Raw genomic sequence first — 16,326 nt, forward strand, 5'->3', positions numbered from 1 at the left:
TGTGTGTGGGAGGGGGATAAGGCCTGGGAAAGTACAACAGGTGTAGATAGCAACGTTGGCATTCTGACACTGAACAAATAGTTACGGTCAGCCCGATATGAACTGTACCGTTGTTTTTACAGTATCGACTACCGACCCGCTCGAGGAGTAGCCAAATCAATGGGCGTGACATAACGGTAACTGCCACGGGAGGAGTGGATGCGAGAAGAGACCTACGCATCACCGGGCATGGGACACCTCCCCTCGCGCGCCCACCATCCAGAATTTAACTCTTCCTTCCCGCACACTCACTACTACAGTATTCAAGGCGAGGCTCAAACTATAACAGACAACAGGTGGAAAGGAGATAGAGAAGCAAAACTTTTTCACAAACCTTGAGATTGTGTTTACTGACTCCGCTATTCTGCCGCGTAAAAGGAACATATGTAGGTAGACCTAACTTGAAAGGATAACGAAAGCAGGTGTAGTGAGAAAGGGGAGGCTGCAATAAGAGAACCTTCGCCTTTGGACACACGCACACAAAGGATTCTTCGTTTTTTTTCGCCAACAGAAACTTATTTATTTAGGAATTAAAATAATCCACATAATCAAATTTTTTCAAGATGGCAAACTCGGGAATTCAACTTTTAGGATTCGGCCTGTCACTCGTCGGTGTCATTGCACTCATCGTGGGGACCATTCTGCCACAGTGGAAGATGTCTGCGTACATAGGAGACAACATCATAACGGCGGTTGCCATGTACCAAGGACTATGGATGTCATGCGCTTTCCAGAGCACAGGGCAGCTCCAATGTAAAATATACGACTCGATCCTGCAGCTCGACAGTAAGTATAGATGATTTAAAGCGGCAATCAGAAGTTGAAACAATAAGAAATCGCCCCTGTTGGTAAAAAGCTGATGGATGTGCCTGGAGAAATACACCCACTCCCAAATTCATAGACAGAGCTATGGATACAAGGACTGACCATCCATGATATCAACATTATAGTTTTAACCATGTTTCAAGGCTATATAGTGTTTGTTTACATTTACTTTGTTTACAAACATTGGAGTAAAACAATCTTATATTTTCGGTTCTGATGGGGTAGGACAGTTGAAGTAAGCTCATGAGGCTTATGAGAAGTTATATTCTTCAATAATTAATGGGTACATATCATTAATTTATCAGTCAAAAAATGTATGTAGCAACTGCAGATTGCCCCTTTAAGCAAAATATTTATTTTATGACATGCTCATTTTTTCTTTCACTGTCTGTGACTGTATGTGCATCCTGTGCAGCACTTTACTGTATATCCACTATTATCTAATTATCAAAGGAGGATTTCCATGAAGATGGTGACTTCACTTGTGTCGGGAAGTCTCATGTTGTACCAGTAAGTGGTATTGATTGACGGGAGATACGGGTGAGCAGACACCTGAGACAGTCAGTTGAGGTTCCCCACACTCCCCTTTACGGAGCAGTGCTTCCTCAATACAGCACATTGGTGCCACTGATAAAGGTGTTGGCTCAGAGCTGTTAGTCATTAATTGCCCCTCTCATGGTTATTCTTTAGTAGCACCCTTCGTGTTAACATACAGTGGGATAGTGTTAACTTCTAGCAACCTCTCACCAACCTCCCCACCCACCTCCACCCCTCTGCTGTATATTCTCACACGGCTGGGTCGCTCCACCCCCTAAGTGGTAAGGCCCCTACTGGCAGGCCCCTGCCCATTCATCACCCACTGTACCTTGGCATAGAGTGGGGGCTGCCTGGGGCTCCAGATGCCAGAGACGACCTGGTCCTAACGACCTAACGGTAAACAACCAGAAGAATACAGAACACAGGAGTAGCCATGGCGACAGCAGCACAGTACCCTGTACAGGAATTTTACCCCCCTCCCTCCTCCTCCCACTTCGGTTCGCCTCAGACCCTTAGGGCACCACGATGACGAGAACCTGGGTGTAATTTGATATAACTCCCCATCTACTCCTATTGGTTTCTCTGGTCATAGTTGTTGTTGAGAGGGGTTCCATTGAACAGAGATGCTTGTTCAGATTCAGAACACTTAGGGGGGTCCCAATTTTAACTGGTTGTAACTGCACCTCCTGACAGCTAGCAGGTTTTTTTTATTTTTAGAAGGGTACAAGGGGGTCAGTGGTACAGGGGGCAGGGTACATAGGTGATGGGTTGATATTCAATGGTAGCCCCAATATGCATGCCTGGTGAAAGGACCCTCATTGTGTGTTTAGAGTACAGCAGAAGATTAGTATTTCTTCCTTCCTCTCTCCTCCTTATCACCCTCTCCCTCTATCCCCCTCTCTTCCCCACACTCAATTGCCCTCTCACCCACCCCCATCCTCAAATAAAATAAAATTGGTCACATACACATATTTAGCAGATGTTATTGCGGGTGTAGCGAAATGCTTGTGTTCCTAGCTCCAACAGTGCAGTAGTATCTAACAATTAACAGCAATACACACACATCTAAAAGTAAAAGAAAAGTACTCTCCCTCTCTCTCCTTCTCTCCATCCCTCCCTCCCTTTCTCAGGGATGAAGGGTTTTGTTTGTGAGCTCAGGGATGGCCTGGACTGGCACAGACTGGTTCAGGGTGGACTAAGGAGGTACTCTCCCTCTCTGTCTCCCTCCCTCTGTAAGTTTTATGAGGGAGGTGACAGATTAGGGTGTCCAGACAGTAGCTTTCACTGCCCCATTCCCCTCAACAAAAGCAGATGGAAGAGAGAGAGCGTGAAAGAGAGAGAGCGAGACAGAGAGAGAAGGGGAGAGAGAGGGAGACAGAGCAAGAGGGAGGGGGTATCTCAGGGTTTCTCGTCCAGGAAAAACACACATTAAAGTATCGTGTCAGCTTCATGTGAATGTATTTCACATCCATTAGACACGCACATTAAACCCCAGTGATGCATAGAGCTGTGTGTATACAGTCACTTTTTTAAATCCCATACTTTGTGAACATCATACTGTATATGATCCTCTGTTGGGGTTGGATTGTGTTGATAATGTATATTTTATATGTGTTCACACCTTTTGCTTACTTGCTGATAAAAAGCTAACGTTTTTTATTTGACATTTGCAATATATCCCCAATGCCTATAAATGAAAGCTTTCTATACAATATCCTTCTATAACTGTACCACATCTCTCTCGCTCTCTCTCTCCCGCTCTCTCTCTCTGTCTCTCTCTGTCTTTCTCTCTCTCACACACACACACACACACACACACACTACTTCATTCTCTCATTCTTTCACTATCTTGTTACTCCTTTCCCTCCTCTCCCTTATCCTGCTCTCTCCCCTCCCTGGTGTGTGTGTATGTGCGTGTTTGTGTGTGTGTGTTTGTGTTTGTGTGTGTCTCAGGCGCTCTCCAGGCCACCCGTGCCCTGATGATCGTTGGCATCATTGTATCCATCGCTGGGCTGGGCGTGGCCACCATGGGCATGAAGTGTACCACCTGCGGAGGGAACAACAAAGTGCGCAAGTCTCGCACCGCCATGACTGGAGGCATCATCCTACTGGTTGGAGGTGAGAGAGAGAGAGAGAGAGAGAGAGAGAGAGAGAGAGAGAGAGAGAGAGAGAGAGAGAGAGAGAGAGAGAGAGAGAGAGAGAGAGAGAGAGAGAGAGAGAGAGAGAGAGAGAGAGAGAGAGAGAGAGAGAGAGAGAGAGAGAGAGAGAGAGAGAGAGAGAGAGAGAGAGAGAGAGAGAGAGAGAGAGGAGAGAGAGAGAGAGAGAGAGAGAGAGAGAGAGAGAGAGAGAGAATCACCACAAACCTATTTATTTTCTTAGGGTACAGAGTTTTCCCTACATGATTAAATGACTTGGTTATGAAAATCTCAGGGCCCTACTTTTGTAACATTCTTTCTATGCTGGTCTAAGCTGGTCTCTCACTCATCTAAACCTGGCGAAGACCTTCGGGTCGAAACGTTGCACAATAAAAGTCACACTCATCTACCCAGGTTCCCCTGGAGATCACAGAGGGAGAGAATGGGCACGTTTTACTGACTGTGGCTATTAATTACTCTGACACTATTCCCTATTTAGTGCACTACTTTTCACTTGTCAAATGTCGCTGGTCAAATGTAGGGCACTATATAGGGAATAGGGTGTCATTTGGGACTCAGCTTGTTACTGTTATATAAGAGGTCATTAGAAACTCTCATAGATCGATGCCAGTAAAAAGCGAATGGGTCTCAGAGTAGACAAAATATGTATGTTTTATTGTCAAATATACCGGATAGGTGCAGTGAAATGTGTTGTTTTACATTTTAGTAGACGCTTTTATCGAGAGCGACTTACAGGAGCAATTAGGGTTAAGTGCCTTGCTCAAGGGCACATTGACAGGTTTTTCGCCTAGTCATCTCAGGGATTTGAACCAGCTACCTTTCGGTTATTGGCCCAATGCTCGGGAACCACTAGGCTACCTGTCATTTTACAGGGTCTAAAGTTTCTCAGAGTAGGAGTGCTGATCTAGGATCAGTTTTGCCTTTCAGATTATAATGAATGGACCGGGGGGACCTGATCTTAGATCACTTGAAGACTCTTATAGGACAATGGCAGTATGGTCGGGGGGGAGGGGTGACTTAATAGCTAGCCGCCCAATGACTTCATGATAAGTGTTTGGCTCCCCTCTCTCAAATACCTATTGATGATGCCTGGATGGACTGATCTGCCATTGTCTTACGTCAGATAGCGCTTCAATTCCGCCTGCACTGATCTGTCTCGTATCTCGCAAAGGGTAATGGGATAGCTTGAAAGTAGTCCGGCTACAATGGGCTATCATAACATTCAAAAATAGTACTTAGGGGACATCGTCTACCGAACCCCATTTATACCTCAAAACCTTCTCAATTAATCTAAGCTAAAACAATAAATCTGTCAATAATAGGGCTGTGGCGGTCATGACATTTAGTCAGACGGTGATTGGTCAAGCAAATAACTGCTGGTCTCATGGTAATTGACTGTAATTAACATAAACACCTTTAGCATCTCCTGGCTTCCACACATAGCCTCCAAGCCACTGATGCAGACCTTTGGAACGTCTACATTTTAAAAAGTATAATAAATCCATTTAATATAGCCTACACCATCACAATAAATCCATTATTTATTTTAGACAGGTCTAAAGAAACATGATATGAAGAAAATGTAGTCTATTTCAGATGAACAGAATAGCATGCTCTGACATTATGTTAGGCCCTGATCTGGCTATGCCATATGGCTGTGGGCTACACTAGTTCATTTAGCAGACAAGACTTGCTTAGAATTCCGTGGCATTATTTTATAGTATGAAGAATACAATTGAACATAGCTGAATAAAATAGAAAGGATACTTTCTCCAAATGATTTCAGAGGGAGTGCGCACATGTGGCTATTCTGTGTTGAGCGGTTAACAAAGAAACAGGTCCTCCTATATGCTTAATTTAGAGTTATTTATGCAACTTTAATTGTGATATAAACGTTGGGCTATGTTTTGCATGCATGATGCGACTCTAATGATGATTCGAAAAAAGTATCATGAAAGGTGTGAGCTCTGCTTTGTTTCTTGCGCAGGCTGCACACACTTCATCAGTCTCTCATTCACAATTTGACAAGCACTTGATAATATTCTCACCAGGCCTCAAATTTCCTGGCGGCATCCTCCTTGTGTGGCCGTTGTGCCCTTGGGCTGAATATAATAATTATAATTCCCTTCTCCTGGCTGCCAATCGCTGTGCTCCAAAGCACCTCTCACTCACATGGCTCTCTCAGATATCTCAATTCTTATCAGCCAATGCCCGTCACGTGATCGGGTCCTTCTCACAGGCATCTTAGCTCCGAAGTAGGCTAGAAGTGGAGACAGACACATCGGGGACGCAACTGCGCGTGTCCTTCTTATCGCATTCCGAGGCGCATATTGAAGATGTTAGAAGAACTGTCTACATTTACTTTTCATCAGCCAACAAGATGAGTAGGCCTAACGAACAGCAAAAGCACTAGCCTATGTCAATCTACTATCCCCCATAGTACAAACGTTGACCTATTCTATTCTGTGCGAGAAATAAATATTCCAAACATCGTCTGGGACAGTTGTGGGATGCGATAGAGGCCAAATTAATACAACCACTCGCATCAAAAAACCTTTTGATGCAACAGATCAGAACATTGAGTTAAAAAATGTTGATAAACTATTAGGCTATTTCTTCATATTATAATCGCAGCAATGCGCACACGGCAGTAGGCTACAAGTGCGAATGTTTCAAAATGCAATCAATTAGCGGGAAAACACAATTCTCAAAAGTGACCGCAAATGCGATTATGCATTTGCCTTTATCATACACCTGTCTCGGAACAGGGCAGGGTAAAAAATACATGTCATCTATGCACTTAAATAGCAAAAGGTGGACGCTTTTCCCATGGTTCATTTTCATGCCAGCCAGGTAGTCTATACTCCTGTTGTAAAGAGAAGCAATGTGCTTAATATAAGGAAAGTTGAGAAATAAATATAGTAGGCCTAGCCTATAGAAAGCTGATGGGATCCTCCTCTTTTTAATAGAGCCCATCAAAACTCTGTTTTCTCACGCAATTGCATAGCCTATAGAAATGTTGCACAACATGAGTACTCATGAAGTGTTTTAATTTGATTTTCGAAGACATTTGCATTGATGTCAGAGAGATTAGAGGGACAATAGAGTGCTGAGTACCAGGCAGTTAGCAAGTTTGGTAGGCTACTAATGACCATCAGCAGCATCAGAGCTTGGAGAAGCCAAGTTACCGTGAGTAAACGGTCAAGTGGAATTTAACTGCGGTCATGACAGCCGGTGTGGCGGTAATATGGCCACCGTAACAGCCCTAGTCAATAATTTGGAAGTTTTTTGGTGAGGAAGTCTTAGTTGCACCATTTTACATCTATCAAAGGTGTTTTGTGCTTTAACAAGCAGTATTTCTGAAGAATGACAATGTGCACGAAATCTAGCTTACATTTGTCCAACATTAACTTGCTAGCTGAGCCAGTCACTTCATATAAAAGGAATAATGGGATGCTGCTAATCAACCAGCTACCTTGTGCTGCACACACAATGCTGAATGCTTCCACCAAAAGCTAGCTGTTTTCATGAAGCAGATGCGCTGCCTGTTCTGCAGCAAGTCTGTGCCCCGAATCAGATAACATTCCCTCTTACTTTTGGGGCAGCATGTCTACAACTTGAGGGTAATTATACAAGCCAATCAATCTGTTTATGTCAGTAAGGTAGAGCTAGCTAGGTAGCTACACTACCGGTCAAAAGTTTTAGAACACCTACTCATTCAAGGTTTTTTCTTAATTTTTACTATTTTCTACATTGTAGAATAATAATGAAGACATCAAAACTATGAAATAACACATAGAATCATGTAGTAACCAAAAAAGTGTTAAACAAATATATTTTATATTTGAGATTCTTCAAATAGCCACCCTTTGCCTTGATGACAGCTTTGCACACTCTTGGCATTCTCTCAACCAGATTCATGAGGTAGTCACCTTGAATGCATTTCAATTAACAGGTGTGCCTTCTTAAACATTAATTTGTGGAATTTCTTTCCTTCTTAATGCATTTGAGCCAATCAGTTGTGTTGTGACAAGGTAGGGGGGGGGTATACAGAAGATAACCCTATTTGGTAAAAGTAACTTTTGACCAGTAGTGTATGTCAGTAAGCTAGCTACAAGTTAGCTAACGTTAAGCAGCTGATCAAGTCACTTGCGGCGGACGTGCTTGCACTGTCACGGATCCCCCCGGTACTGCTGCTCATTCCGTTCACCAGTTCCGGAGGTCTACGTCACCGGCCTTCTGATCTGGTTCACTACCACCAACCCCGGACTGTCTTGTCTCATTACGCACACCTGGTTCCCATTCCCCCTGATTATTATGTGTATATATGTGCCCTCTGTTCCCCATTGTCCTTGTCGATTATTGTCCTATGTCCGTTGGTCTCGTGAGTACCGTGTATTGTGCTCTTGTTATTACGGGTCTCGTCCCGTGTATTGTTTAGAGGTTTACACCTCGCTCTTTTGTTTGTGTTACATCCATGTGTTATATATATATCTCCCAATTGCAAATGATTAAATCACTGTCACAACGTGTGATAATGCACATAATTTTAGCAGGAGGTAGCCACCATTTTGTTTTTATTTTCTCCCAATTGCAAATGATGAAATCACTGTCACAACGTGTGATAATTTAGCTAGCTATTCTGCCTATTTCATAGAGGATCAATGAAAGTGCAGTGATATCATAAATTAGGAACAATGTTTTCATATTTGAATGGCGGATGCACTGGAATATTAAATTGTTAATATGAGTTCCACGTCCTACAAGACCGATCGGTTGAGGGACGAGCGTCGCTTAGGAGTGACGTTATCTGACGTAAGACAATGCTGATCCGTTTGATCCATCTTTTGTTGTACGTGTCTGTTTTTTTCTTTCTCATTCAGCTCTGTGTGCAGTGGTGGCCTGTTCGTGGTTCGCACACAATGTCATCCGGGCCTTCTATAACCCTTATACTCCTGTTAACACCAAGTAAGTATCCCTGCCTTGGCTGGCCACACAATTCCAGAATATTTTTTTAAGGTTACATTAACCTGTTAGCGCCCTTTTACTGCAGTAAAAGTGTAGTAACTGCAGTCGACTGTGGTATTTTGGACACAGTAATTGCAGAATAACTGCAGTGTACTGCAGTTGAAATGCAGTTATACTGCACTGTAACTGCAGTTACACTGCAAAATTACTGTAGTAAAAAAAACGGTGTTATTTTGGATGCAGTATTTGCAGCATATTGCACAGTAGTTATACAGTACTGCAGTTATACTGCACTCTGACTGCAATCTTTTTTCGTAAGGACGATAATGGACAAAATTATGTTTCATTATCTGTAAGGCTGCTCTAAAGAACACTTCTCTAAAACCATGTCTCACTCTTCTCTCCCTCTCCCCACTCACAGGTTTGAGTTTGGAGCAGCCATCTTTATCGCCTGGGGAGGTTCTTTCCTGGACGTGCTGGGGGGAGCCATGCTGGCATCTTCCTGTCCCAGGAGTAAAAAGCCGGTGCCCAAATACCCTGCCATGAGCGGCGTGAGCGCCCGCTCACCCCCCAGCAGCACCAAGGAGTATGTGTGAGTGCCCTCTACTGCCGATAACCGGAATAACAGAAGATTGAATATGAAGGAGTTTGTACATGGAGTCGAACATGACTAGTCTGTTGTACTTATGGGGCGAAATTTTCGTGGTGCAAAAGAACACAGATATGTATAGAAATACTGTAAACTTCATTATCTTCTGGCATCGTCATTTAATCTGAAACGTTTCTTCAACAATGTGTGTTAAGGAGGCGGTTATTTAACAACAGTTTAGTAAACTGAGCAATGCATAAAGAGTCAAGCATGAGTTTCAAATTAAATTACGCTGCCAGATTATAATGAGGTTTACGGTATTTTTTTGCACAGATCTGTGCTCTTTTGGACAACGTAAATGTCGCCCATGAAGTTTGCATTTGGGGGGCATATCGGGATTGTATGACAGAATGACAAAGAAAGAAAGAATTACTGGATGTGAATATAGTATTACAGAGCAGACAGCCCCCCCCCACGACCCCAGACCCCCACCCCAACAAGACTCTACATTTTTACATTTTAGTCATTTAGTAGACGCTCTTATCCAGAGCAACTTACAGTTAGTGAGTATATACATTTTTCATACTGGCCCCCCGTGGGAATCGAACCCACAACCCTGGCATTGCAAACGCCATGCTCTACCAACTGCAGTAGTTTGTTTTTGAGTGATGTCTCTCACCCCCTCCCAACATTCCACAATTCTTTATGAATTTATGAGTGGGCCTCACAAATACACTATAATTGGTTATTGGATGCGCCTTATATTATCAGACCGTGTCTTAGGGGGTATGTACTCGTATTACACACACACACACACACACACACACACACACATACACTTCTCGTATTACAGCCAAGTTCAGCCTCATGGCAAACACTCTCACCCCCCTGTAAGAAACACTGTATTTAATTTAACATTTCCATTGTAATTGAAGATAATCAATTAAACTCGGTGTGGTGCTAAGGGCATACTTTTGGCATACTCAGGGGATAGCTATGTATGTATAATAGCAAAAGGGACTAGCGCACCACCAATTATTTTACAATGGAGTTTTCTGTAGACATGACTGTCTCCAATGGCGTCCAATGTTCAAGCCAAGTGCGACTTCACACTAGTTGTGAGTGACTGTATACACTATGGTGAATCACCAAGCAATTCATAACTGCACTCCAAAAGGGAGAGGGCTTTTCATACAGGCCTGCAATATACTCTATCCCATTATGAAATATCTTTCAGCACAGTCATTCTTAACAGGTGCCTTGACTACTACTATTACAAGGAGTGTTTGTTTTTATTATTGTAATACACTATATACATTATCATCAAACAGGTTTTGATTTATGTGTTTGACCATTTGTTAATTACTCTGTATGAAGTCTTGCTCTGTTCTGATGTCCACACTAGCATTCTACTTAGGATGGAGCAATGTGTTTGGAATGCGTTCCATATGGAATGCTAGTGTTGAGTTCTGATTGTAGCCTCTGTGTTTTAAATGTAGCAGACTATGGTAGTACCATTCCCAAGTGCTAGTTTAGTCCAGTTCAGCCTTGTGGTTTTTGCTTTTAGCTTTAGATAATATTCTGTAGCCTATGTTTGATCTTTGTGCTGAACACTGAGAAAGCTCAACCATCCTGCCTTTGACTGAAAAGATGCTCAGCGGAATTTTAACCCTGGGTGCTTTTGTATTTGGTGATGTTGTATGCATAGAAATAAAATTACTAGATAGTAATAGTAACTAGATTACTAAATAGTAATTATATTTCTATGATTGTGAGATGTTCCGAAAGGTTTCTAGAAATGTTTATTTTAATAAATTGCCATGTAGCTTACTACATAATCCATGTTTTTGTACGATTTGTATATCTAGCACGTTTTTATTTTATTGAAAGTTGATCCAATAGTTCTTGTTTTCTCATAACAACAGTTAAAATGCAATGTCTTAACTGTCAATATCCCAATATGGAACATTTCTGATAGTAAAATACACAACAGGAATATTATACAAGCAGGTGATGTCTTCTTTGTCGTATTTGGTTCGACATGGGGGGCTCGTATTTGGCTGTTTAGAAGTACGACATGGGCGAGTGTAATTCTGGAGGTTGCGTTATAACTGATATAATAAATGTTCCATTAAAAAAGAAAATCTCTTCCCGCCTTTATTACCAATAATGCATTATTATGCAAAAATCATCAAATTTTCATGCAAACGCTCCCAATGCACATAGCAATTCCATCCATTTAAGCCATGTGATCATGACAGCCACTATTAGCTATGCTGTGAAATGCAATGCTTCACTGAAAGTAGTGACCAGTGTACAGGCATTAGTTAGGTCAACATTGTCCTTATAGTCCACATGACCATGAAACACTGGATGTGTCCCAAACGGCACCCTATTCCCTATATAGTGCACTACTTTTGACTAGGGCCCATCGGTCCTATGTAGGGAATTGGGTGCCATTTGGGACTCAACCTTTATGATAATAACATTTAAACACCAAAGAAGAAAGTAGCCCTTCTGGACAGGAAAACTGCCCTGACATGTTTTGATGCTTAAATAGAATCCGTGCATAGAAATATGTAAAGTTTCATCGTCACATATTTAACAGTCATTCCCACAAAGTGCACCATTACGCAATAACATAAGAAAAACAACATAAACCATATATTATATCAACTCCTTGAAAAAAAATGTTCTGGAAAATAATAGCCATCCATAATTGATTTAAAACAAGGTAATAAACCAAAACAATCATATTTTTTTGTCAATATCAATTATCAGTAGTAACCTTTTCCAACTGTCCCTGCATTCCAAAATAGTGATTATTCAGCAGTAACCTGATACTCCACAAGGTGAGAGAATCACAGATTTAGGTTAAATCACAACTGTCAGTAACTCAATGTTCCACCTGTGCGTTACACGTTAACAGGCTTCCTTCCTGCCTTCTACACAACATCCACCTTGTAAAATCAGTAACCAACAAGACAACTGTATTCATAGCCTCTCAGAGTGCTGATCTAGGATCAGACTTGCCTTTTAGATTATATTAAATAAGATTCTATAGACAAGTGGCGACCTGATCCTAGTTCAACACTCCTACCTGATTTCATTTGACTTTTTTCAAATGTAGCCCTTTAGAAGCTTTAAAGACAAGCCACACTGTACTTTTCCAAGTGCAGATAGTCCACTACAGAGGTAATAAGAGCAGAACAAGTTTCAGTACAATTCATTCACAGTATAACAACAGACAAGTTAACTGCAATATACAAGCTTTTGATGCAAAGGTCTATAGAATCCTACAATTCATGTCTAGAACTAATGTCTAGAATTCCGGCAATAGAACTGTCCCTCAATGTGCCACAATGACCTTTTCAGCTATGATACCCTAGGCCAAGCTTCAGGGGAGGTCACTTAAAAAGTTGATTGATCAAGGTCAAATTGATTCAGTTGAGTTTGGCTTCGAAAATCTTCATTGGCACATGTGGTGTGGTTTAGGAAATGGGTGAGTGGTTGAGGGACACGGGACATTATTATTGGCCATTATTATTCATGATGTCATCCACGTCCTCGTCCCCTAGGTCCACTGAAAAAGGGAAAGGTAACAATTAGTTGAATATCTACTCAAACAGTAGCTTAAGTGTTAATAAGGTAGAGAATAATCATATTTTATTACTATTTTGATAAGATTATATAGTGGTGGGGAGGCTGGAAAGATGACATATTCTGGTTTTAAATGTCTCTCTAATGCAAGATACCCTATCTTGGTCTATACTCATAAAACCTGACATAATCACAAAATCTCAATACAGTATATCTGTCTCAAAATATGTGGGTGTACAGGGAGAGGACTCTTTCCACTTTACTCACCTTTCTTGGAACGACCAATTTGTCCAAGCTTGGGCGCCCGCTGCCCTAGTCTCTGGGGGTTGGGCCTCTCATGCCCATTCTGTGTTACCTGCATATGTCCCGGGTTGAACTGGCCGGCCGGACCGGGCTGTCGCGGACCATTCGATGGAATCAGATCTGGCATTCCTGACGTTCCGTACATCTCTCCCATACAGAAGAACGCGCGCAGTACTTCTCCGTTGAGTCCACTTGGTGTCCTCCTAGATTCTCTCTTCTCACGTCGACGAGGTTGGGTTTACTTCCGCAATGGCTTTCAACAGTGTTCTGGAATTTTTGATAAGCGTAATCAGCAGAAATAGGGCTTTGACACACCTGCGGATGGGGAAATAGTTGCCATGAAAACAATTGCGTTCCTGCGTATTGGCCAAATAAAGTGCGCATGACGGGAGAAGCTCGTTTGCGGATGAAACAACAGGATGGACGAATTAAGTCTCGTAGCTACAAAATTACTCACAGCATTGAGCCTTCTGAATTGAGCCTATGAATTATATAGTGGCCTACCTGTACACATAAACATAGTGTTGCAATAGCCTATACAATATAGACTAATTTCTGGACTTAAGTGTAAAGTGTGTTGTCTGTCATGTCGATGTCCATATTTGCCATGCCGGCCTGGGCTATAAGAAAGCGTACCATATACCATTTCCCTTATAACTAGTAAAATAACACGTTTTGTGTATCATAGTCTAGCTATAAACAACACTCTTACCTTAAAGATCCGTCGTTTGTATGAACAAGATGAATCCCGTTAAACGGTCTATTCGATGTTATTCTAACCGCGGCGGTTGTTGTTTATCTGCTCCTTTCGTGTCGTGCTTGTCTTAGGAAGTCTTTACTTAAAGGAGCAGCACCTTCTGTCGTAACTCTCACTTGGGGATTTCCTAGTTGTTCTGACTCACACACACTGCTCTTTCTACGTCACTGCGAGGGACCGTTGCTTTGCTACAAACGAATTAACGATTGATAGGTATACTGTATGTGGGTGCAGTAGAACCTACCCGCGCCATCCACGCAATATATGCATAACCTATAACGCACCAACCACACAAAATAGGTGACTCATCTGCAGTTGCTGGTTTCTGCCAGATGCATTGAGGTCAAATGGCAGATAAAAACAAAATATATACAGTGCCTTCGGAAAGTATTCAGACCCCTTGACTTTTTCCACATTTTGTTAGGTTACAGCCTTATTCTAAAATTGATTAAATAGTTTTTCCCCCTCATCAATCTACACACAATACCCCATAATGACAAAGCAAAAACAGGTTTTTATAAATTTTCAGTATTCAATTATAAGTACTCAGACCCTTTACTCAGTACTTTGTTGAAGCACCTTTGGCAGCGATTACAGCCTTAAGTCTTCTTGGGTATGACACTACAAGCTTGGCACACCTGTATTTGCGGAGTTTCTACCATTCTTCTCTGCAGATCCTCTCAAGCTCTGTCAGGTTGGATGAGGAGCGCTGCTGCACAGCTATTGTCAGGTCTCTCCAGAGATGTTCGATCGGGTTCAAGTCCGGGCTCTGGCTGGGCCACTCAAGGACATTCAGAGACTTGTCCCGAAGCCACTCCTGCGTTGTCTTGGCTGTGTGCTTAGGGTCGTTGTCCTGTTGGAAGGTGAACCTTCGCCCCAGTCTGAGGTCCTGAGCGCTCTGGAGCAGGTTTTCACCAAGGATCTCTCTGTACTTTGCTCTGTTCATCTTTCCCTCGATCCTGACTAGTCTCCCAATCCCTGCCGTTGAAAAATATCCCCATAGTATGATGCTGCCACCACCATGCTTCACCATAGGGATAGTGCCAGGTTTCCTCCAGACGTGACGCTTGACATTCAGGCCAAAGAGTTCAATCTTGGTTTCATCAGATCAGAGAATCTTGTTTCTCATGGTCTGAGAGTCTTTAGGTGCCTTTTGGAAAACTCCAAGCGGGCTGTCATTTGCCTTTTACTGAGGAGTGGCTTCCGTCTGGCCACTCTACCATAAAGGCCTGATTGGTGGAGTGCTGCAGAAATGGTTGTCCTTCTGGAAGTTTCTCCCATCTCCACAGAGGAACTCTAGAGCTCTGTCAGAGTGACCATCAGGTTCTTGGTCAGCTCCCCCAATTCCTCAGTTTGGCCAGGCAGTCAGCTCTAGGAAGAGTCTTGGTGGTTCCAAACTTCTTCCATTTAAGAATGATGGAGGCCACTGTGTTCTTGGGGACCTTCAATGCTGCAGAAATGTTTTGGTACCCTTCCCGAGATCTGTGTCTCCACACAATCCTGTCTCGGAGCTCTACGGACAATTCCTTCCCCCTCATGGCTTGGTTTTTGCTCTGACATGCACTGTCAACTGTGAGACATTATATAGACAGGTGTGTGCCTTTCCAAATCATGTCCAATCAATTGAATTTACCACAGGTGGACTCCAATCAAGTTGTAAAAACATCTCAAGGATGATCAATGGAAACAGGATGCACCTGAGCTCAATTTTGAATCTCATAGCAACGGGTCTGAATACTTATGTAAATAAGGTATTTCAGTTTTTTATTTTGAATACATTTGCAAACATTTCTAAAAACCTGTTTTCGCATTGTCATTATGGGATATTGTGCGTAGATTGCTGAGGATTTCTATTTATTTAATCAATTTTAGAATAAGGCTGTAACGTAACAAAATGTGGAAAACGTCAAGGGGTCTGAATACTTTCCGAAGGCACTGTACACATGTAATATATTTTTTCCTCAATTGTTTTCATATTTCCCCCCCACTCCAGATACACATTTATACGAACAACAATTTACAGACACACACACAAACAATGACTACATCTCATCTACCCAGACCCGCATGCTCACACACCCTAGCGCCTGCATTATTGTTTGCCACTTAGTCTTAAATTGTACCAATTTGTTTTTCTCGGTCGCCCATTTCAAAAATAAATCATTTGATTTCCAAGTTTTTAGTATACGTTTTCTCAAGATGAGTGATAAAATGATAATCGTCCAGCCCATTGGGTATCTCACTACACCCCCATATGCCATGTCTTGAAATATGCAGACAGATGGTTTAAAAGTAAGTTTACATTGTAAAACTTCTGACAGCCAACTTTCTAGCTCCGCCCACAACTTCCGGACTTTATAGCGTTACCAGAAAGCATGGATTGTTGAGCCATTATTAGTTTTACACTTAAGACGTGACTCTGCCATTGTGCTGTAGAACTTGTATAATAAATGCTATAAATTAGTTTATACTGGACATTTTGGTTAACTGTAATTGTGTTAGTTATGCTCCAACATTCCCTCCATCTTGTGCCCATGTCAGTTCTTTTTAAA

The 16,326-nt window shown here is 42.2% G+C and overlaps 1 protein-coding gene and 1 long non-coding RNA gene across 2 annotated transcripts; one reads left to right on the forward strand and one right to left on the reverse strand.

Annotated features, from left to right (window-relative positions):
* Positions 1 to 204: 204 nt before the first annotated feature.
* cldn7a (claudin 7a) lies at positions 205 to 9,187 on the forward strand. The gene is made up of 4 exons (XM_041884090.2): positions 205 to 825; positions 3,355 to 3,519; positions 8,441 to 8,525; positions 8,947 to 9,187. The coding sequence occupies exons 1-4, from the start codon at positions 603 to 605 to the stop codon at positions 9,119 to 9,121; spliced, it is 648 nt and encodes a 215-aa protein (XP_041740024.1). The 5' UTR covers positions 205 to 602; the 3' UTR covers positions 9,122 to 9,187.
* A 2,068-nt stretch (positions 9,188 to 11,255) lies between these two features.
* On the reverse strand, positions 11,256 to 14,021 carry LOC121572158. The gene is made up of 3 exons (XR_006001823.2): positions 13,730 to 14,021; positions 12,982 to 13,332; positions 11,256 to 12,697 (listed from the first exon to the last, which is right to left on the reverse strand). It is a non-coding gene; the product is annotated as an uncharacterized LOC121572158 (long non-coding RNA).
* Positions 14,022 to 16,326: the final 2,305 nt, after the last annotated feature.

The sequence above is a fragment of the Coregonus clupeaformis genome, chromosome 16 (genome assembly GCF_020615455.1).
Source record: "Coregonus clupeaformis isolate EN_2021a chromosome 16, ASM2061545v1, whole genome shotgun sequence".
In the NCBI taxonomy this organism is placed as follows: Eukaryota; Metazoa; Chordata; class Actinopteri; order Salmoniformes; family Salmonidae; genus Coregonus; species Coregonus clupeaformis.

Bases quoted from the DNA above. Each gene is read 5' to 3' on its own strand.
- cldn7a (XM_041884090.2), top strand. From the start codon at position 603: ATGGCAAACTCGGGAATTCAACTTTTAGGATTCGGCCTGTCACTCGTC. The intron at 3,520-8,440 runs GTGAGAGAGAGA...TTTCTCATTCAG, and splicing joins CATCATCCTACTGGTTGGAG to CTCTGTGTGCAGTGGTGGCC. The intron at 8,526-8,946 runs GTAAGTATCCCT...CCCCACTCACAG, and splicing joins TATACTCCTGTTAACACCAA to GTTTGAGTTTGGAGCAGCCA.